The sequence below is a fragment of the Herpailurus yagouaroundi genome, unplaced genomic scaffold (assembly GCF_014898765.1).
Source record: "Herpailurus yagouaroundi ecotype Mexico unplaced genomic scaffold, PumYag 220, whole genome shotgun sequence".
NCBI lineage: Eukaryota > Metazoa > Chordata > Mammalia > Carnivora > Felidae > Herpailurus > Herpailurus yagouaroundi.
Window position 1 is genome coordinate 3,965,100 of NW_024412451.1, and position 21,238 is coordinate 3,986,337.

The window sequence follows — 21,238 nt, forward strand, 5'->3', positions numbered from 1 at the left end:
AAAAAGAACCACCGCACAGATCTCGGCAGTTACGGTGACTGGAGCCCGCGGCTGCCCTCCCCCGCTGCCCCCAGCCCACCCAGCACTCACTTTCATTAGCGTGCACTCCCGGGAGCCAGAGAACGCAGGGAACAGCTCCTCATACTTCTGGACGGCGAGCTAAACGTCACAAGGGTGGAAAGAGGGGACAAGCTCATGAAGAGGGGCCATCGGAGCCACCGGCCTGGCAGCCAAGGGGACCTGGAGACACCTGGCCCCTGAGTCCTTCTCTGTGCCCCTCCCCCAGCGTCACCTGGCTCTGTGCCTGGTGGCACCTCCGTGGGGCTGTGCTGGGCCAAGCGTGGCTGCAGTGACAGCTTGTGGGGAGGAAGCGGGAAGGGTTTCCCAGGCCGGTGCCCAGGGCAGGGGGCAAACACCAACTGCCTCGCAGGAGTACCTCCTACGTGCCAGGGCTGGTGCTGGGCACTTCTCAGTTAACCACCATGAGGCCCCAGGGAGGGCCACGTGATGGGGACCCCCGTTTTGAAAGCGGGGAAACGCAATGACCTGCTTGGGGCACAGGGGACGTGGGGGCGGGAACGTGGACCAGCCCGACAGCAAAGCCTGAGCTCTCGCCCACAGCAGGAGCGGGGGCTGGTGGCCGTGCTCAGACACACCCCGAGGCTGAGGGCGGGGTGGCCGGAGACCCCAGGAAATGCCGAACCCGGACCCCGAGGACTCCAGCTCCTCCTCCGGCTAGGCCATTCCCTGCCCCCTCAGGCAGCACTGGCTCCGCTCTTGCCGAGAAGCCCTGAAAATGGGTGGTGTGGGCACGCGTGCTACAGTATAAATCATGACTCTGGGAGTCAAACATCTGGAATCCAGCCCTGTGGCCTTGAATAAGGGGCTCTGGCCTCAGCATCCTCAGCTGTAGAACGGGGTAACAGTGGTGCCGACCTCAAGGGACGCGGTAAGGACCCAAAACATGCTCTCACGGAAGAAAAAGCCTGGCACCAAGTGAGCCAGGAGCCGGGCAAACTCAAAAGCTACGGAGACCGGGCGCGTGACAACAGGAACAGAAACACGCCAGTGAGAAGGAGTGTGTCCTGCCCACAGCTGACTGCAGGCACCAGACGTGAGGGAGGGGCTCACCCCTTGCCAAGAGGGGCCTTGGCCTAATGACAGACCCAGGACTCCAGGGTGGCCACTGGGAGGAGGGGGAGGCCCTGGGTGGGCCCACGGGGCAGCGCTCACCTTGGCATTGAGCATGTCGATGCAGAAGTGACAGAGGGCCGCCTTGAAGAAGTAGTCCTTGGCGCTGTACTTGAGAAGGGGGCTGTCCATGGCATTGGTTCCCACCTGTGCGCATGTGCAGGTGGCACCATAAGCTCGGGGCTGGCAGCCAGGGGGGGGGGGTACCGGGGTCAGTGCGTCTGTGTCCAGGCTGAAGCCCGGTTAACCCGAGACACCGAGGGCAGGGAGGCCGAGGACCAGCCCAGAGAAGTCAGCCAACGGTGTGCGGGCGGCCACAGAGCAGTGTGTGACAGGGGGGTGGGCTGCCACAGGGCTGAAGCCAGGTGTCCGTGCCCCGCCCCGCCAAGGCAGCCAAGATGACAGGGAGGCAGCGGCCCCACCGTCAGGCCCGAGGGAGGCAGACACACTGGTGGGCAGAGGGCGGCAGGAGGCGGGAACTTGAGAGCCGGCGCCCGCCCCCCTCTCCTCCAAGGCCAGCTGCCTGCCTTTCTCTTGGCCGCGCTCAACCTACCGGGACAGCCTCGCCTGCCCCGCCCGCCCCGCCCAGCCCAGGGGAGCCTGCACACCCGTGGGTCGCTCCCTTCCCGTCCCCCCAACCATGCCTCCTGGGGGCTGCTCGGCCACCTCCGGCCACCCCAGGCCTCTGCGATTCTTCCCGTTCCCTGGGCCTCCCAGGAAGCTCTCCGTGAGACGCGCACAAGGGAGAGGGCACAGAGGAGAGGGCGGCGACACCACGGGGAGTGGTGGGTGGAGAGGTTTTGCCAGGGAGGACAGGATGAGCGCCGGGGAGGTAACAGAGGGAGCACCATGCAGGGACGATGGGCCACACCTGTCCCCACCTGCTCATAGATGTCAATGGCCTTCTGATACTGCTCCAGCTGAGCCGCATAACCAGCCACCTTCAGCAGGCACTTGTTGGCTGAGCTGTGTGGGGTGGGGACAGAGGCAGAAGTCGGTGGCGGTGGCAGTGTTGGGGGGGGGAGCTTCCAGGGGGCTGGGGAGGGCGGGGGGAGCCCGCTGCCCGGTACCTGTTGGACTCCTCCCCTTTGTAGTAGTCTGCAGACTGCTCGTAGTGGGCGATGGCCTGAGGAGACACGGGGAAGCGATGCAACCTTTGTCCGCCAGGGGCCCGGCCCTGCCTGGGGCACAGCAGGAGCCCCTGACCCGTGCTCGGCCAACGCCCCATGCCCCCTTCCGGGCACCCGGGCACCAGACGCCTCCCCCAGTGGACGTGAGCCCCGGCCCAAGGGGCCCCAGCCACCGCAGCGCTCCCCCGGCAGCCAGGCAGGGCCTCCCGACTCCCCCTCACCTTCTCGATGTCCACCAGTTCCGTCTCGTAGATCTCAGCGATGGAGATGTGGTGCTTGGCCGCGATCGTGAATCGGCCCTGGGTGGGATGTGGGCAGGGGCCATCTGTGACGAGGGACGTCCCCAGCACCCCAGCCCAGCCCTTCCTCGCCCCTCCAGGCCCCCGGAGCCGGGGATTTCCTGCCCCTCAGACACCGGTGAGGTGTGCATGAGAAGGCACCGAGGGGCCCTAAACAGGAGGCTCCAGGGAGAGGCCTGGTCTCTGCGCCGGCCCGATGCGGTGACCCTGGGCAAGCCCCCCACACGCAGCCTCCGTGTCCATCCCGTCCACAGGGGCACAGGTGGACGGGGCAGTGCCAGAGATAATGTGGTGCACAGGTACCTGGCAGAGGCCCCGGCCTGAGGAAGCGCTGGACAGGGGGCCCAGATTAGGGGAACGACCAGCCCACAGTCACCCAGTGAAAGCCCTGGAGAAAGCGGGTCCGAGCATCCACACTGCACAGGAATTTCTTGGCCTCCATTCCCCCCGTGTGGCCGTGGAGACGGCCCCCTCACAGGCCAACAACCCCCAGCTTCCCCCGCAGACATGCACGGCTCTCCCCAGGGACGGCCCTAGCTTCCAGAGGAGCTAAGCACAGGCTACCAGCTTCCACCTGGGGTAGGGGGCAGAGGGGCCCGCAGAACTGGGCTCCCGGCCGGCCGTTTGGCACACAGGGCTGGTCTACGGACACCCGCGTGCCCAGGGACATCGGGAAAGGGCAAAGCCCCGGGCTTGGCGAGGCCTAGTTTTGGGTCTCAGCAACTGCTGTTCGCAGGCACGTGTCCCTGGGCAAGTCACGCTGCTTGTCTGGGCCCCCCATCCCCGTCAAATGGGGTAACACTTTCCACCTCACAGGGCTGTTGCCGGGGAGGATTGACCCACTCAGTGGAGGGGATCTGGCAGCCGCTGTCGCCGCTCTAACTACAACACTCCAGTATGGTACTGGACCTGACAGGAGGTAGGACCCAGTTCCGGCCTGGGAAGGGGTCTGGCGAGACAGAGGCAGAGCGTGGAGCGGCAAAACGCAGAGCGGGTGGGAGCCGGAGCCCAGTTTTGGTCTCTGGTCCTGGCTCCCTGGTGGAGCTGCCTCTGGGACTCATCTGTCGTGGGGATGCTCCCCGGGGACAGGGCGGGGGCTGAGCCAGCTCTGGGCCCCACCTCCCCTCTGGCCTGCTAATCAAATGGGGTGCAGGAGGGGAAGGACCAGCAAGGGGAAAGGCCCCCGATAGCTGTAACTTCTACAAACGTAACTTCCCCTGTGCTGTGGCGGGAGCTGTGGGGAGCCAGTCCGGCGCAGGTGACCACCCCCCCCCCCCACCTGCTCCTAAAGCTGGCGCCAGGGAGGGCAGGCTGGAGCAAGGTGGTAGAGCCGGAGGGACGAGACAGGCAGTGGCCCTTACCATGTCCGTGTAGATCTCGATTGCTCTCATCAAACAGTTAATGGCCTCTGTGGAGAGAAAAAGGGAAGCAGGGAGAAATGAGAAAGAGAAGTTATTTCAGCAGAAGCCAGAAGGAGGGGGAGGAAGAGGAGAAAGCAGGGCAGGTGTTCCGCTGTGCCCTCGTGGCCATGGCCGTGGCGGGAGGGGAGGTGAAGGGACACCTGAGCCCCAAGTAACGCTCTTAGACTAACGTACCGTGCCGCGGACTGCTACCTGCTGAGGGCTGCCCTCTCCCTCAGGCTGCCACACTGCCACCACCTTCCCAGCAGCCCCAGGGACCGGACACGGTCAGGCTGACAGCCAGACTCCCGTGGGTGTTTTGAGCCAGGCCCGCCGAGGCCCTGCCCTCCAGGACAAGGGGTCCTGGCCAGGGACGGCCAAGCCCGACACCCGAGGGACGCCCAGGTTCCACCCGGACTCTGGTACCCCGTCGCTGCGGGACCCCGAGTCTGCCACCGTCCCCTGCACCTGCCGGGCCCCCATCTCTGGCAGGAGGGGGCTGGACACCGGGACCCCGAGGCCCCTCTGGCTGGAATCCCCATCATTTTCTCAGCATTCAGCACAGCCCTCTGTTCTCCCCGCCCACCGTCACCCGCCGCGTGCCAGCTCCCCACACCACAGGTGTCCCCAGCGAAGCAAACACCAGGGTGGCCCGTGACAGACAGAATTCGGCTACCTTTGTTGCACCACCTGTTCCAAGACCTTAAATTCGGCTATTGCTTTTTTTTTTTTTTTTTTCCTCTTTTGACACGTTATTTGGAGGAGAGAGAGCGGCATGAGTGGGAGGCACTTTCTAGCAGACAGAGATGAGCTCTCGGGCTGGATCTCTTTTAATGCATCTCAGAAGAAAGGGTGCTGGGGGAGGTGCGGGGGGAAGGAAGAGAACCCGGACAGACACAGGATGTGGGCCCCGTGCTGGGGGTGGGCCTGGAAGGTCCCCCTGCCATCCAGCACACCCACAAGGCTCCTGGTCCACCCCCAAGGTCCCCCACGGTGAGCCGGGCCCGCTGGGCTGAGGGGCCACAGAGGAGCCACAGAGGAGCCAAGCCTGGCCTGCTCTCAGGGCCCCAAAGGTCTCATGACCCAGGGAGACAGGTGAGCAGAGGCTCTTAGCCTCAGACTGGGGCTGGGCCTTCAGGGAGTCCACAAGCTCCCCGCCCCCTAAGTTTACAGGCAAAAAGCGGGCGTGTGTCAGCCCTACTCTGGGGGAAGGGGTGTCAGCAGGTTTGATCCAATTCTGAAAGGCCTCTGGGGGCGCCGGAAGGATTCAGAGAACCATTCTGGTCAAGGATGGGAAGCAGCTGAAAGCTCAAGGCGCGAGAGAAGAAGAAAAGGAAGCAAAAAGGAAGCAGAAGAAGAGAAAAGGGAGAGAACACAGAGGGAAAGGGAGAAAAAATACAGCCGGAAATAGTCTCACTTTAACACAGGTGCATATTTCGAAACAGAGCGTTTCTGGATCTGACGAGCCAGCACCGGGCCGCGACACAATGATGAAAATAAGGACGACAAGGAGCCGGCTCCGCACCTCCCACCCCTGCTTCATCCTCCACCCCAGGGGGTGCCGGTGGCTCCCCCTTCTGGAACACCAGGGAGCCCAGCCTGGCACCTGGCCCAGGGGGCAAAGGTTGCTCCCGGTGAGAGACGAGCAGCCCAGGAGGGGGACCGGAGGCCCCCAGCTGTCCCCACGGGCCTGCTGGCACCAGGCCCGAGTGCTGTCGCCAAGGCTCAGTCCCTGCAGTGGCAGCGGGGGCAGAAGGCTCACCCCCCCCCCCGCCCCCCGGCGGCAACACAGACTCATGGGGTTAAGTCCCCTTCACGCCTGCTCCCGGCTCAGGAACAGCTGTCCCTGAAAGCAGCGGGCTGCCGGCCGACGCCCCGGGGAGAGCGCCGGCAGGCAGGACACCGACAAACTAGATACAACCAGCTTATCTCCAGTCACCAGGACCCCACTGATGAGCGGCCGGTGCACCCCTGGACGGGAGCCAGCCCGGGACGGGGGTGGCGGGTGCCGTGGCCCAGAGGGGAAGGCCTGGCTGAGGCATACTGTGAGTCATGCGGCCCAGGGCCCCGGGCCCACCTCCTGTGCTCCAGTGGCCCCGCCGTCCGGCTGCACTTGCCCGTATCAGGCCTGGGACTCAGCCCGTCCCAGTGAAACGGGGGCAGACCGCAGAATCCCACGGGGAAGTGGAATGGGTTAAAAAGAGACGCTACCACGTCTAACCACGCAGTAGGCACCCCCGGGCCTGGCTGTCAGGTGGCTATAGGAAATCGGGGAGCCGCTGACAGCTATGGGCATCACTTCCCCGCACCCCCAGCCACCAAGGGGGTGGGCAGGCTGCCCCCGGCCCGCACTCTGGGCAGACTCGCAGAGGGAGAGGGCGCGGTGACAGGCACCGAATCCTTTCCTTCCACCCTGGCTGGCTCTGGCAGGCCTCCTGAGCGGCCCCAGCCGCCTCTCCGGGGGAGGGCCCTCCGGGACTCCCGTAGGAGGTGATGACACAGGACACAGGCCTTCGAGGCAGGCGCGGTGGCCAGCAAGGCCCCAGGGAGCTGGCCACCTGCTCGGGGACACCTGGCAGGGTTCCAAGTGGGCCCTCCAGCTCTGTTTCACAAGGCACAGTGCCAAGAGGAGGAGGCTGGGGGAGGCCGGGCCTCTGTCTGATGGGAGCCAAGGGCCACCCCTCCCTAGATACTTATCACACACCAGGTGCCGCACTGGGCAGGTCCGCGCGTTCTTTCACACTCGGTCTCTGCTTCACCAGACCAGGAAACAGACGCCCAGAGGATTAAGTGACTGCCCAAGGCTACAGGGGCACAGGCTCCGTTCACACGAGGGAGACCACACTCAGCCACGCGCTCTGTGAGCCACTGCGGGGGCGGACGACAGCGAGGCAGCGGTGCCGGGACTCGGCCCCAACGCCCCTCCCTGATTAGCACCAAGAACCTGGCACTCCAGCCGAGGAACTCAGTCCTGGCTCTGCCCAAATCAGGGTCCCCTCCTCACCACTGCCCCTCTCATTCCCTGAAAGGTCCTTCCCACCCCAAATCCACCCCCTCCCCGCCTCAGCTCCCAGGGCCGCAAACCATGTCTGCTGATCCCTGGAGAAACCAAAGTGGCCTCTGGGCTCCACGACGGCCATGTCGGCTGCTTTCCCACTGGGGCAGGGACGCCTCGGCCACCCTCTGCACTTACTGAGGCCGGGCAGGGGGCCACAGCCCCCGGCCCAGAACCTAGCACCCAACGCGCCCCCTGCCATGCTGAGCCTCAGCTGAAAAAGCTCAGATCGAAAGCCAGGTGACGAAGGACGCGGCGTCGGGTGGGGGCCCGTCCAAGGGAAGGGCCGAGGTTTGTTTAAAGAGCAAATAGCACTGTGCACGTGTCACAGAGCCTGGCGCTCAACTCCTGCCCAAGAAACGAGTCCTTCCAGTCACCCAGGGGCAGCAGGTGAAGGCCCAGAAGCTAAGGCAGCTTCTCCAGGTAGACCGGTTTCCCCGGGGGCAGAGGGAAGGCTGAGGTGGGGAGTTCCGGGGGGATGCGGGCGGGGAACGGACACAGACGTCCCTGGGTCGTCGTCACACTGTCCATGCAGCCTGTGGTGGCCCACCCCATCACAAGGCCTCTGCTCTGGTTCTAGCCAGGCCTCAGCCCACCACATGACCCCTCAGGCCAACACCTGTGACACACCCAGCTATGGAGCACTGACCGGTCAAGCCTGGGGACACAGAAAAGCCACTTGGTCTACACTGATCAAATCCCTGACTGGGAACTAAATATCCCCGGGTACGGGTAACGGATCCGCCAACAATTCCCCAGCGCTCGGGTGTGGCCCGCGCTCACCGATCCGTGCAAACACCTCTCTGACTCTCTTGGGAAGGACAGGTCTTTACTCCAAGGTGCGGCATCTCCTTTTCCTTGAAACATTCACATGTTCCCTATTCTCTTCTGAGAGCACAGCGACAACGAGGGATCACTTGAAGAAAACGTCTTCACGCTTGCTAAAACGAAAAAGTTAGCCACCTGTGTCTGGCACCAGGATGAAAAAAATGAACTAAAATTCCAGCTCCACAAAACCCCAGAGCCTGGTCCCCGCTGGGCTGTGGGACAAACGGTCTTCTCACCATGAGTCAGTCCCAAACTGGGCTCCTATCCCCAAACACTCCCGCATTTTAAGTAACTTGTTCTCTGGCAACCGCATCTCGGGCTCCGTTCTGATGGGGGGGGGGCCCGGGGGCATGTTGGGAAGCCAGGTCGGGATAATTTCCGCTCCTTTTTCGGCATCAACTCCTACCTGGCCGGTCTTAGAACCCCTCCCACCCCCTTCTGCATGTTAATTCTGACAACAGAACAGATTTTCCTCTCTCCTTGGCATGCGGCGGGTCTGCAATGTAACTCCCACTCCCAAATGCTCCCGGCTTCGGGAGGGAAGCGATCGGCTGCGCACACCGAGCAGCAGGGGGAGGCGGAGGCTTGGAGCGGGATGCAAATGCCAACCGGAAGGGAGCCAATTCTGAGGTTCAAGCCCAAGCGTCTGCCTGCCAGCCTCCTGCCAGCCTCCTGCCAGCCTCCGGCGTGTGTTGGCCCCTGGAAAAAACCGGAGCCTCGCGGACACCGGAGGGCTTCTCCGGGGAGCGCTCGGCTGGTGCGCGGGCGGCCGGGCCCAGCGTCGCACAGAGGCTCACCTTGGGGGTCAGCTTTCTTGAACGCGTTGCCGGCGTCCACGAAGCAGGTGGCCGCGTCGTGTTTGCTCTGGAGCTGCAGGTGCAGCTGGGCGGCCTGGCAGAAAGCGTTTCCGGCAGCTGGAACAGAAAAGAGTGAGCTCAGCCTTAGCGGGGCTCCACTTATCAGACGCCGCTCAGACACCGCCCTGGGGAGGCGGCTCTCTTGAGAATGCAGAGGGGCCCCGGTGGGGGGGGGTGGGGGAGACAGGCCTGGGTTGAGCTGAGGTGGAGGCCTCGACTTCGGGCCTCCTGACCCCGGGGCCGAGGCTCCGGAAAGTCCGTGAGGTGGACTTGTAGGAAGAGGGAGGCCCCTGAGCCCTGGGCGTGCGAAGAGACGGCCAGGCCGAGGCCAGCTAAAATCCCACAGCCCTGGTCCCAGCCTTTGCCGAAATTTCCAGGGCCACCATTTCTAAAAAACCACAGAGAAGGCAGGCAGGGCCGAGAGCTATGAAGGATATACAAACTATCGCCAACTAAGCCCAGCAGTGGCCCCATGGGACAGCAGGAACTCAGGGACAAGTGCCCATGGGCAGAGGGTAGCAGTGACCACACGGGAAGCCCAGTCTGTCCCGTCCTTAGTTGCACCAGTTGGAAGCCATTCTGGTTACACGTCTGTCTCCTAAACCGCCTTGTGGCGTGCAGGAGACCACGGGATCTCTCCTCCTCCAGGGCTGGAGAGTGGGGGTGCGGCTATGCTAACCAGGGAGCTCCAACCCCCACCTTCAGCTCAGCCAGCCTCCGCCTGACCCCATGCTTCCCTTCATCCTCCTCCAGCAGGATCCGAATCACAGAATTCCTGAGCCGGAAGGGGACCAGAGGGCCTGACTCCATCCCGCAACTTCAGAGCAGCAGGAAAGACAAAGCAGCCCAGGTTCTCAGTAGGCAGGATTTATCATTTTGCAGGGCTTGAGTGCAAACTGTCCAGGAGAGTAGCGTCATTGGAGAAAAATGAAAAACAGCCCAAGGCTTTTTTATTTGAACAGCTGGAGGAATAGGGCGGGAGTAACAAATTTGAGGGGCAAAGTACCATCTATGTGACGGAAAAATAAATATCCTGGGGTGCCTGGGTGGCTCAGTCGGTTCAATGTCCAACTTCGGCTCAGGTCACGATCTCACAGGTTCGTGGGATCGAGCCCCGGGTCAGGCTCTGTGCTGGCAGTGCGGAACCTGCTTGGGATTCTCTCTCTCCCTCTCCCTCTCCCTCCCTGCCCCTCCCTGATTCCGGCTTTCTCTCTTTCTCAAAATAAACAAACTCTAAGACAAACAAACATTTCTTTCTCTGATGGCACCCGATCAGTTCAGGAGCGTAAAATTATCCCTGGCACGTGGCTTTACGCACAACGTATTTTGTGATAGTTCAGGAAGAACTCTTGCCATTTCCAGGAAACCAAAAGCATCCTCAGAAAGCGAGGAGATCCGTCCTGCCCAGGGCCCTCCCCACTGCTTCCAGGGGCCCGTTTCAGGTTTCGTCTCCTTCTGGTCAGCAAGTTCCTCCCTGGGTCCCAAACCTGAACCTGTCTTCACTCAATTTCCTCTACCCCGTCTTGCTGACGCTCCAAGCTGGAGCCCTCTGGCAGCTCCCAACCAGACTTTCCGCCTTTCTGGCCTCTAGGGGCCCCTCCCTGCCTGCCAGCCTCTCTTTGGGGGAGCCAGCCACGCTCCAGCCTCGCCGGGAGTCTGACCACAACCTCATGGTCAAAGCCAGAGCGGCCACGACTCCGATCACACTCCACCCACCAAGCGGAGGCGCACGACCTGGGACGCTCTCTTCGGGCGGATGCCCTCCTCCAGCATTAAGCGACCTGACATCGTCAACCTGCGTCCTCCCCTAGTCAGAGCGAGAACACAGAGAGGGCCGTGGGGGGCACCTCCTCGCTGCTCCTGAAGTTTGCTAATCTGCTGCCCAGAGTCCTCTGTGAGCTTTCCCTCCACTCCGAGGTGGGAGGCAGTGCAGCTAGCAGGAAGGACACACGCGGCACTCCCGGCCACCATGTCTCCGGGAGTCCACACGACGGCCCCGTGGGGGTCGGGGCCATCGTCCCTGTGGTTCTACTGAGGAGGAATCACATTCGGAGACGTCGAGTAACTTCCCCAGGGGCACACGGCCAGTCTGCGACCCAGACCTAGGTCACACTGGCTTCAAAGGTCACAGAGCCAGCACGGGGGCAGGTTAAGTGCTCCACTCCCGAGTCGGAGCTCTGCCTTCCAAATTCTCACTCCGTCACTTGTTAGGCGTGGGGCTGGGCGAAGCCTCCGTTTCCAGCCACGGGAACACAGACGGTACTGACCCTCACAGGGCTGCTGTGCCGATTCATTCGATCACAGAATGCACGCCTGGCGCTTAGGAGCGCGCTCCACAAACGGTTAACGATTACTGTTAACTGAACCACTGGAATGGACCCCCGAGCCTAGAATTCAGAAACCCCTCAAAGGGCAATCTGGATCTGCTAATCTATCTATCCTTAGCCTTAGAGACCTCTCTCCAAGGTCTTGTGACCCAAGTAAAATAACCCAGTGGGCTCAAAAGGAGCCAATGGCAGGCCGATGGGCTTCTGAGGCCAAAGATGGCGAAGAAAGGTGGCGGGGTTGGGGCAGGGGGGTGGCGCTGCAAGGCTAACCCCTGGGTCAGGCCTTCGGGACTGGAAGTGGAGGGAAAACCGGAGACTCGACCACGAAGGAGTTGTAGCAAAGATCACATACCGCTCCAGTTTTTGGCCATTTTGAACATGTTTGCTGCTCGGGTGTAGATCTCACAGGCTTCCTCTATTTTGGATGAGCCTCTGGGGAAAGAAGGGGCAAAATGAGACAAACCTGTCTGGTGTTGAAGAGCAAGCAAGCATCCCGCCCCCGGGGCCAGTGCAGACGCGGCCCCGCCCCCATCACTTCCCCGGGAAGCCCGCTGCAGCCCAGGCCTCCTCTGGGGGCTCAGGGGAGACCGCGTCCGTGGCCTCCACTCCCTGGAACAGAGACACGCTCGCTGCCGGGGCCCTCCCGGGGGAGGCGTGGGCCACCCTCACTCGGGGAGGGGGGCCTTCCAACGTCCCCGTGAGCCCTGCCTCTGACAGTCTCTTCCACTTCCACTCGGTGACCACGGGTTCCGAGTCTCTGCAAATCCTTACCCCCACCCCACCTCTGCCAAGAGACTGCAAAGCATTCTGGGGGAGGAGCCTAGCTCTGGATGCCTTGGCCATTTCCCAGTGCCTTAATCCCATGGCTCGCACGCTGCGGTTGTTCAGTGTAGACCTCTTGACCCTGCACGTGTGTCATTACTACTGCAGGACTGAGCAGATGTATGCAAAAAAGTAGCCACAGCATTCTTCTCGAAGGTGGGGTCTACGGGAACCCTGGGGGGGGGGCAGGCGTGGCAGACAGGTTTAATCACCACGCACGCCTCACTGGTACTGTCTGAATTCTTTATCATCTGCGTACTTTATCTATTCAAACGTACAGGGAAGAATGCAAACAAACAAAGTACTTCTCTTTTTAAATGCCAAGATTTACATTTGGTTCTGTGGCCCAGCAATGAATTACATTTCTGCCAATTTATCCCAAGAAACTAAATCAGAAAAGTTGTAAGGATGTTCAGTACAGAATTATTTAAAATGGCAAAACCACCTTCAAAGAACTTATTGTGTAAGAGTAGGGGCCTGAGGGGCACCTGGATGGCTCAGTAGATTGAGACTCTGCCTTCAGCTCAGGTCATGATCTCACAGTTCACCGAGTTCGAGCCCCGCGTCGGGCTCTGTGCTGACAGCTCGGAGGCTGGAGCCTGCTTCAGATTCTGTGTCTCCCTCTCTCTCTGCCCCTCCCCTCCTAGTGCTCTGTCTCTCTCTCTCCCTCAAAAATAAATAAAAACAAAAAAAAGAGTAGAGGCCAGAGACATACAAAGGAGCACGTTGAGGGGGAAAAAAGAGCGCTCTGTTTGGGCAGTTTCACCCTGACTTCCTGATCTCCCACGCAGGCGGTGCATATGAAGCTCTTCCTGTATTGGGGGACCCTTCATTAGAACCTCGTCTGAGTCCCCACCACGTTTCTGTCCTTCCACCTCCAATACTGCAACCAGGCTCAGCCCACGAGGTCAAGCTCCCACCGCCCACATCAGCAGTAGAAAAAAATCCCACACGCTCAGTTCTACCAAATGGATTTCAGATTCTCTCTTCGCTGACATCAACCAGTATTTTGCCTTGAAGAAGAGAAGACGGGTATTTTCCAGCAACAAAGCCACACAGATCATTTTCCCTGCTGCCCCCCTCCCGCGTCCGCTGGCCCTGGAAACTCGCCGGCCCCAGCTGTGGCTGTTGGGGGGCCTCCCGTGGAATCTGGGGGCACGCCTTCATTCCGCACCGCTAAGGCAGAAGGTCCTTTCCTTCGGGTCACCGGAGCTGGTCACGGTAATCAAACCAGAGCCTCCTAGCCACCCTCCCCTGAAGATTGCCCTCGGGGCTGGGTGCGGCCTGGAATCGGGCTTTTCAAACAATGGTCCTAGGTGATTCAGAAAGATCAGGTGCGTTCGGGAGGGGAAAAAGCTGACCTGGACCCGTCGCTTTAGGTGACCTAGGCGACCTGTTCCGAGTCAGGCTGTGTCAGCTGGTAGACACCCCTGGTCAGGCTAGCCAGGGCTGGAATCCAGGGCCCGGGATTCTGAATCACAGCAGATAAGGTTCTTCTTTAGATGAAAAGTCTCTGCCTGCCGGGGCTGTGCCGATGCCGGTCCCCTACCCTCCGCTGCTCCACGGGAAGCGCCCCGAGGACTGCCCTCCCACACTCACTCTGCACGGTTCCACCGTCTTCCCTGGCCAACCTCACCCCAGCTGGCCCAACACACCTTGGGCTTGGGGCCCCTGCTTGGAGTGACTTCTTTAGAACCCACTCTGGGCCTTGGAGAGGCGAAGAACCTTCCCGGGCATAGGGTCCTTTGAGGCCTAGCTACAAAATCCTCTGGGGGACCTTCTTGGGAATATTCTCTTACTGAAAGGGGATGGACGTGTTCACCGACCGAAACCCTAGGTCTCCTCATCCCATGGAGGATCCCCTGGCTCATCCTTCCCTTCTTTGTGGCAACAGTTAGGTTCTATCCAGATTCAGACGTGCTCTGAAAAAAACCTCGGGCTCCTGGATAAGCAGAAATGGCCCGATCCACCGAGAGGCCTAGAGCCGGGTGATCAACAATGAACAGTCGGCCCCAGCTGGTTTGTTTCAGCTCAGCGGAACAGAGTGAACACAGAACACAAAGCCTGTCAGCTGCCGGCCTGAAATTCTGTGATTCCACGCCAGGCCTGCTCTGGGTCAACCATTCTAACTGCGGACTGGGAAAGCCAGAGGGATTAAGGTCTGCTCAGGCCTGCCTCCTCCCAGTAACTTGGGGCCTGCGATGACAGGGGGATCCCCTGGAGTCCCATCCCCTCCGTTCAGAAATGGAAATGGAGCTCTCAGAGGGGGCAAGTGACTTGCCTAGGGTCACTGGCAGGCCCTGACGGAGGAGCCATTCGCACAGCTGCTTATTCACCTGGGGAACAAACACGAGCCATTCATTCCACTTATTCCGTGCCAGACGCTGCAGATGACAGCAGTAAACAAAGGAGAAGGACCTGGCCTCAGTAAACAGGAAGTCAGCGAGGCGATGTGAGGAGTAAGCAAGCACAAGGGGGCCTGGGGGAGGAGGGGGCTCCCTGGTCAGGCACATCAGGGCAAGCCACCGGGAGGACGTGAGATTTCAGCTTGGTCCTCGAAGGGGACTAAGGAGCCACCCACGGAAAGAGGGAAGAGCGTTCCGGACAGCAGTCACACAGCACGTGCAAAGGCCCCAGGACAGGAACAAGCTCGGCCAGGTCAGGAACAGCAGTGGGCCAGGATGGCTGCGGTGCAGGGAGCGGTAGGAAATGAGGCCGAACGGGCAGGTAGGGGACCCCCGTGCTGGAGGCCAGGAGAAAGGTCTGGGCCCTGTTCTAACGCAACAGGGAGGTCTGTGGCAGAGAGAGTGACCAGGACGAAGCAGCCCCCAGCTCCAGCGCTCTAGCAAGCTGTCTCCCGGCAGGGAAACCTGCGGTTTACTCCAGGGCCTCTCGCTGAGGTCAGGCGGGCTCAGATCCCTCACGGGAGCCTGGCAAACTCTCGGCCGGAAGAGCCCAGGCCTTCTCCCGTGCCTCCTGCAGGACATCCAGAAAAGCTAGTTGGGCAGGCCTCTCCTGAAGAGCCCAGCGGCAGCACAGGCGACAGCTGACTGTCCCTCCCCCACCGACCTCCCCCAAGCTGCCTCTGCTTCGCTCTCCCCATCGGGCGGCTCGGCTCCGAGCCACGAGCCACGCCACGAGCCACGCCGGGAATAGAGGGAACTGGTTTGGACCGGCCTGGTGGAGGGCTGTCTATAATTACCCACTCGGCTCTGCTCTCTGCCCCCTCCCCAGGCAGAGGAAGCAGTCTCCGGGCTCCCAGGCGCAGCCACCAACCTCCAGCGACTGCCATATGGAGAGGGGAGCATCGTGCCAGCAACGCACAGAAGGCCCGGTGGGCCGCGGGCCAGGGGGGGTCCGCGGGGCAGAGCCTCCCGGCTCCTTCCTCTGTCCCCTGGGCACTTCCTGCCTCCCAGCATCGGGCCACCCGCCCCACCTGTGCTTTGCTCCGAGCCTCACGAGGCAGGGCAGGTGGATCCCCTTCTAGGTCCTCCTCACTCCCCGCAGTGCCACAGCCACTGGCCCTCCATCGGCGCCTCAGTTTCCCAGATCCTCCGTTGTCCCGAGTGGGGACGAATGGACCCCAAAGGCCCGTCCCCACCCTGACCTTCTCTGCCGTTCTATGTATCTTCTCTACGTTACTATGATGAGCTAAAGCACCCTGCCTGAAGCAGCGCCGAGTTCCTCACAGTAAGGCTTTGGGTATTTTACTCCTGCTTCACTGAGGAGGGAGCTGAGGCTCGGATAGGTCAAGGGGCTTGCCCAAGCTCACGCTGCCAGATGGCGGCAGGGACCAGAAACAGGACTCGGGTCCGGGAGATCCAGTCCTGCCTTGCTTCTCACTCACTCACGAGATCTGGGAGGCTTCCTTCCCTCTATCTTCTGGAAAGTAAGAAAGGGGGGTGGGAGGGGGCAGCTGGGTGAGTCGGCGGGTTGAGCGTCCAACTGAGGCTCGGGTCATGATCTCGCGGTTCGTGAGTTCGAGCACGGAGCTGGCTTCAGCTCCTCTGTCCCCTGCTCTCTGCCCCTCCCCCTCTCGCTCTCTCAAAAATAAACATAAAAAAGAGAGAGAGAGAGAGAGAGAGAGAGAGAGAGAAGGTGGACAAGGTCCCTGCCTGCTCTTGCTTGTCCGCCAGACTGAACAGCCAACGCCGCCGTGCGGATTTCCCTCACCCACAAGCAGACTGCTCTCTGCTGCAGCCACGCCGAGCTGCCGCGGGGCAAGGGAGGGAGTCATTAAACCAGCCCCCCACGGAGCCCCCCGTCAGTGGCGCAGGCAGAAGGAACACTGGAAAACAGGGCCAGAGCTGTGGGATCCCTGGGCAGCTCCTCCCATGCCACCTGCAAAGCTGAGCCGCTCGCTGCCTCCCCCGCTCTGCGGGCACCACCTCCTCCGGGCCTCGTGTGTCTGAGCTCCTGGGGGCAGAGCCCCCCGCCAACACAGGCCCCAGGAACGACAAAAGAATAAAGTGTCACACACACTGACTGCCCGGTTCTGACACCATTGCAGGACACTCCTGTGACATGCCCGTAACAGACGGAGAGCAGAAAGAGAATGGACCCGAGGGTCGAGAGACCCGGGCTGAAATCAGTTTCGGGCACTTTTCATAACTGTGGGACCTTGGGCTAGCGATCCCAGAGCCTCAGTCTGTTGACCTGTAAAATGGAGGCAACGAAACCGAACCGGGAAGAGCCTCTAAGGGGAGGAGGGACGACGCGTGCTCAGTACCTGGCACCGAGGCCAGAACAGAGCAGGTGCTCAAACGGCTGCTATTACAAGGAGGAGGAGAAATCCAGTCCGAGGGCTGCCGGCCACCTGGCAACGGGAATTCTAGAGTCACCTGGGGTGCTGGAAAAGCCGGGGGCTGTGATGAGGCCTGGACTCAAAAGCGGACTCCCGGCTCGAGAGCCCCGGTTCCCTCTGTGTCTGGGGGGAAGACTCCGGACCTGGCGGGGCTGCTGGAAGCACGCGGGCACCTGGGAGAGCGCCCACCACACAGCAGGTGCTCGGCCGGGCGCTTATCAGGCTGGCAGGGAGAGCACGTTCTAGAAACGTTTACCTAGCTCCAATCTCGGCGTGGGTTTCACCTCCCCCGCGACCCCCAGGTTAGCCGGGGGGCACCACCTCCTGGTTTCCACAGAGCCCGGGGCCTCCGACCCGCCCCACTCCTTCCTACGTCCTGCCGAAGGTGCGTATTTACAGGCCACTGCTTTCCTGTGAGCTCACAGGCAGGGGCCGACGTGGCCCGGCAGGTCCCCCTCTGGTTCTCGGACCGACACCCCTCTGCGCCCCAACATGACTTCGCTGTAGCCCCAGAACCGAACGTGTTTCCTTTTCTTAAAAAATGTTTCTCAAAGGGCTTTGTCTCTCAGCCGTCCCGTCCCACCCAGGAACACTGGAAGTTCTGCACGAAAGCAGCAGTCCCCTCCGTCAATAAAGGCAGAACCCCAGGGGTGCAGCCGAACAATGGCCGGGTAGCCCTGAAACCTCGCATCCCCTCGAGAAAGACTTGTGCTCTGGGTCTGGGCAAGGGACACCGAGTTTTCAGCCGTGGATCCTGACAGCGGGCAGGGCTCCTGGGGGTGGCTGATGCCTACAGGCGGTTGAAACGGGAACTGATGTGTCAACATTTAATCTGTAGAAATGTGCTCTTTGTATACCAACCCCCCTGACATCTGTACGTTTCCAGCACTTCTAGTTCAACTTCCAATAAGATACTTTATAATAGTAAGTACTCAAAACACAGAGATCAGGCTCATCGCTTCACTTGCAACCCTATGAGGTAGGTATCGCTATGGTTTTCATTTCACAGACGCAAAAACTTCCTACCAATGGTAGCATCCAAGTGGAAAGAAGTTTTTCTCTTGGATTTTGGTCAGCAGGGGATGGGGGCAAGGGGGAGGCGTCAGGGCCAAGGAAAAGCCCCAGGGAACGGAACCACCATTTGGAAGTTGTACAGTTCCAAACAGGGCACAGCAGGGAAGTTTCTGGATCCATCTGAAGCCCTGGGGCAGGAAGAGGGAAAAAGTGTATCTACCCCATCCCCGATCCTTTTCTGCAATTTGTGCTTTGCTCAGGAAATCTCCCTCTTTTTGCTTCCAGAGTAGAAGTTTGGGCTGCTCCCCCAGTCCCTACAGCTCCCCTCTCCAGGTCTTTGTGCACTGGCTGGGTCGAGGGGGGGGAGGAAAGAGCCAGAGGAAGATATACAAGGAGCTCTGATCTACTAACTGGCTGGTACTGCCTCCCTCTCGGGCTGCTGGTGCACAGAAGCCCTCTAGCGTCTGGGAGCCCAGAAACAGTGAAGAACAAAGAAGGCCCTCACGTCTAAGGATGCGAGGTTGTCTCAGATCCCAGGTGGGGGCTATCCTACTTGGCCCGCTGACATGAGCAGAGACCTCTCAATTTGGAATGCCGTCACTCCTGATGGTTCTAAAAGGGGAGGGGGGGCGCCTGGGTGGCGCAGTCGGTTAAGCGTCCGACTTCAGCCAGGTCACGATCTCGCGGTCCGTGAGTTCGAGCCCCGCGTCGGGCTCTGGGCTGATGGCTCAGAGCCTGGAGCCTGTTTCCGATTCTGTGTCTCCCTCTCTCTCTCTGCCCCTCCCCCGTTCATGCTCTGTCTCTCTCTGTCCCAAAAAAAATAAATAAAGGTTGAAAAAAAAATAAAAGGGGAGGGAAACGCATGAGGGATGGGCTGAGCCCCAACACTCCCTTCTCCGGTCCCTGAAGCCACTGGGGGGCCTTGAGAAAAGGCAGCTGTGAAATGCTGAACACACGGAAGCCTGGCTCCAGAGGGGCGGGGGGGCCAGGAGAGAGGGCTGGCCAGAAGGAGTCCTCCCGGCTGACCTCTTGCCATGCTCCCAGCTCTTAGGCTCCGTCCGCGCCTCTGCCTTCACCTTGCCCACTCCTCTCTCAGCACCGTCTCAACTGCTCTTGGTGCTCGAAGGGTCTGGGATGCATTCATTAAACAGCGGGAGAAAACTGCCATGTGGGGCAGGGAGGAAGGAGGAGTTCTGGGGTGGGAGTTCCCTAACTTAGAAATTCCTCCTAAGTTGGCCCCCATCTTTCTTAAGTGTAGCGTCCAGAAACGGGCACCAGCCTCGGGGAGAAACCAGTGTGGCAGCAAGATAGTTTTGGGATCAAACAGACCAGGTCTCCTACTTACCGGGGAACCGGGCAAAGTAATCTGTCCAGCCCCCCAGGGATGTTGTGACGGTTCAATGCAAGGACGCAGGTGAAGTGCCTGGCCCAGGTCTGACTCAGAATCCGAGTACTTAATAACAAATATTACCTGGTGTCATTACCGTCACTGCCTGCACTCCCCGACCCAACTTCTCCCCCACACCAGCTGCCGCGGTCCTTTCTAAAAGGCAAATGGGAACCGTCCAAGATCGGCCCCGTTATGGACCGTGTCCCCCCGCAAATTTCATGTGCCGAGATCCTAACCTCCATGATGACATGAGGAGATGGGAGCTTTTGGGGGGTGATTTGGTCACCTCCCAAAGGGGGAAGTGCCTTTAGAAAAGAGACTCCAACACGCTAGTTCACCCCTTCCACAACGTGAGGACGTGGTGACGGGGTGGCTGTCTACAAGGCAGCAGGCCTTCACCGGACATCATATCTGCCAACATCCTGATCTTGGACTTCTAGCCTCCAAAACTCTGAACAGTTAAATTTCTGTTCGTAAGCCCCCCGTTCTAGGCTATTTTGTTATAGCGGCTCACACGGACTAAGACAGGCCCCCGGAAAGTCCTCAATGCTCTCCAGCACCTCAAGTCCAGGTTCTTTCTCCGGTTCATGCAGCTTTCTCTCAAGCGCCCTCAGACGTCCCAGACTTGGGCGCCCCATCACTCCCAGGATCACCTTGGCCCCGACCCTCTCACCATCACCCGGAGCTCCTGCAAATCCGCTGCTGCGCGCTTTGGAGAAAGGTCAATCCCTCGGGCAGGTGTCCTCAGTCCCGGGCCCACTATGCCCGTCAGGTATCCTTCGAATACGTTCTCTAGAGCTCCAAAAGACTTCTTGACCCGGCTACTCTCCCAAACCGATCCCCTGCAAGGCCTCAGGTCATGTTCCCTCGGCCCAGGTTCGCTCCGGCCTCTTGGCCCATCTTCAGCCTGGGTCCTCTTACAGCCTCAAGACGGTGTTGCCCGTTTGGCTGTCCTCAGCCTACGGCCCTCCCACCATCTCGGGAGGTCTCTCCTCAAACCGAGCTCCCACAGCCCGGGCCCCCTGGCCCTTGGCCGGTGTCCCCTCTACCACTTTAGACCGTGGCTCCTCCTCCCGGAATCCCCTCCGTTCTCTAGGCTCGGGCCCTGCGACTCTACTCCGCCGCTTCGGGCCATGACTCCTTCGTCCTCTCAGCGTAGGTCCCCGCCGACCCCTCGGCGCGGTTCTTACCCAAACAGGCCCGAGAAGAAGGACTGCGAGTTCTTCACTTTGCGCTCCGCCTCGGCCAGCAGCGCCATCGCCTCCGCTTCTTTCCCGGAGTTGTCCATGGTGGCCGCAACGGTACTCAGCAAACGGCCGGACCCGGGCCCACGGGGTACTCAGCCGAGGCCCGGCCGCGGTAGTCAGGTCGGGGGAAGCTTAGCGGGCGGCGTTGACGTCGCACCGGCGCGCGCCGCCTGCTGCCCGGCACCATGTGATCTGCGCCGGCCAACCAGCGGTCTGGTAGCGAGGTGCGCCCCTGCCGGCCACGCCCCCACCGGCAGGGGCACACCGCCCCGTGACTCACCGTCTCCAATCGGCGAGCCGCCGCTTCAACGCTTGCGCAAACAGCCGCGTAAGACACCCCACTCTTCCTGGTGCGCCCTACGATATCCCACGTGACTCGCATAAGCCAATCGTAGTCCCCGCCGTCATCGACCCGCCCCGAAGTGCCCCCCCCTCTGGCTCCTGCTCCACCAATCAGCAGCATCCTCCGTCTCGGCCGGTACCTCCCCGCGGAACTTGCGCCCCAGTCAGCTGACCACCGACCCTCACGTGACAGCTCCGGATCCAGGCCGCAAGATACGCCCCGCCCCTGTACGGGTTTGACAGGTCTCTTGCGCACCTCCTAGGCCCCGCCTCCGCGCCTTATCTCGCGTGGTTCTTCACTGGGAGACGCGTAAGCGGTGATGCATCCGTACTAGCTTTTTTTTGGGTTTTTTTTGCGCCCTCTGCCGACGGATACTGAAACTGGTTTGGGAAGGCAGTAAAAGACGGGGAAACAAAACTAAGCAAGGGCTGTCTCTGGTTTAAAAAAAAAAAAAAAGCTGTAGCAAGCGTATCACAAATTCAGACACCCAGAGCCCAGATCGTTGTTTGTTTTTTTTTTTTTATTTTTTTA

General features: G+C 60.7%; 1 protein-coding gene across 2 annotated transcripts in view; it reads right to left on the reverse strand.

The window, feature by feature from the left end:
• Window positions 1-20,548, reverse strand: part of NAPA (NSF attachment protein alpha) — a 27,779-nt gene extending 7,231 nt beyond the window's left edge. Inside the window, exons 1-9 of one of the 2 annotated variants that reach the window (XM_040457548.1) lie at window positions 20,308-20,548; window positions 11,440-11,519; window positions 8,701-8,817; window positions 3,982-4,028; window positions 2,543-2,620; window positions 2,262-2,317; window positions 2,073-2,157; window positions 1,234-1,338; window positions 91-159 (exon numbers count right to left, since the gene is read on the reverse strand). In XM_040457548.1, coding sequence (XP_040313482.1) covers window positions 91-159; window positions 1,234-1,338; window positions 2,073-2,157; window positions 2,262-2,317; window positions 2,543-2,620; window positions 3,982-4,028; window positions 8,701-8,817; window positions 11,440-11,519; window positions 20,308-20,405 — 735 coding nt within the window. In that variant the 5' untranslated portion in view covers window positions 20,406-20,548. Of the gene's footprint in view, window positions 1-90; window positions 160-1,233; window positions 1,339-2,072; window positions 2,158-2,261; window positions 2,318-2,542; window positions 2,621-3,981; window positions 4,029-8,700; window positions 8,818-11,439; window positions 11,520-14,245; window positions 14,845-20,307 lie in introns of those variants that run through there. The other variant, XM_040457549.1, reaches the window with a different exon arrangement.
• Between the last annotated feature and the right edge of the window lie 690 nt (window positions 20,549-21,238).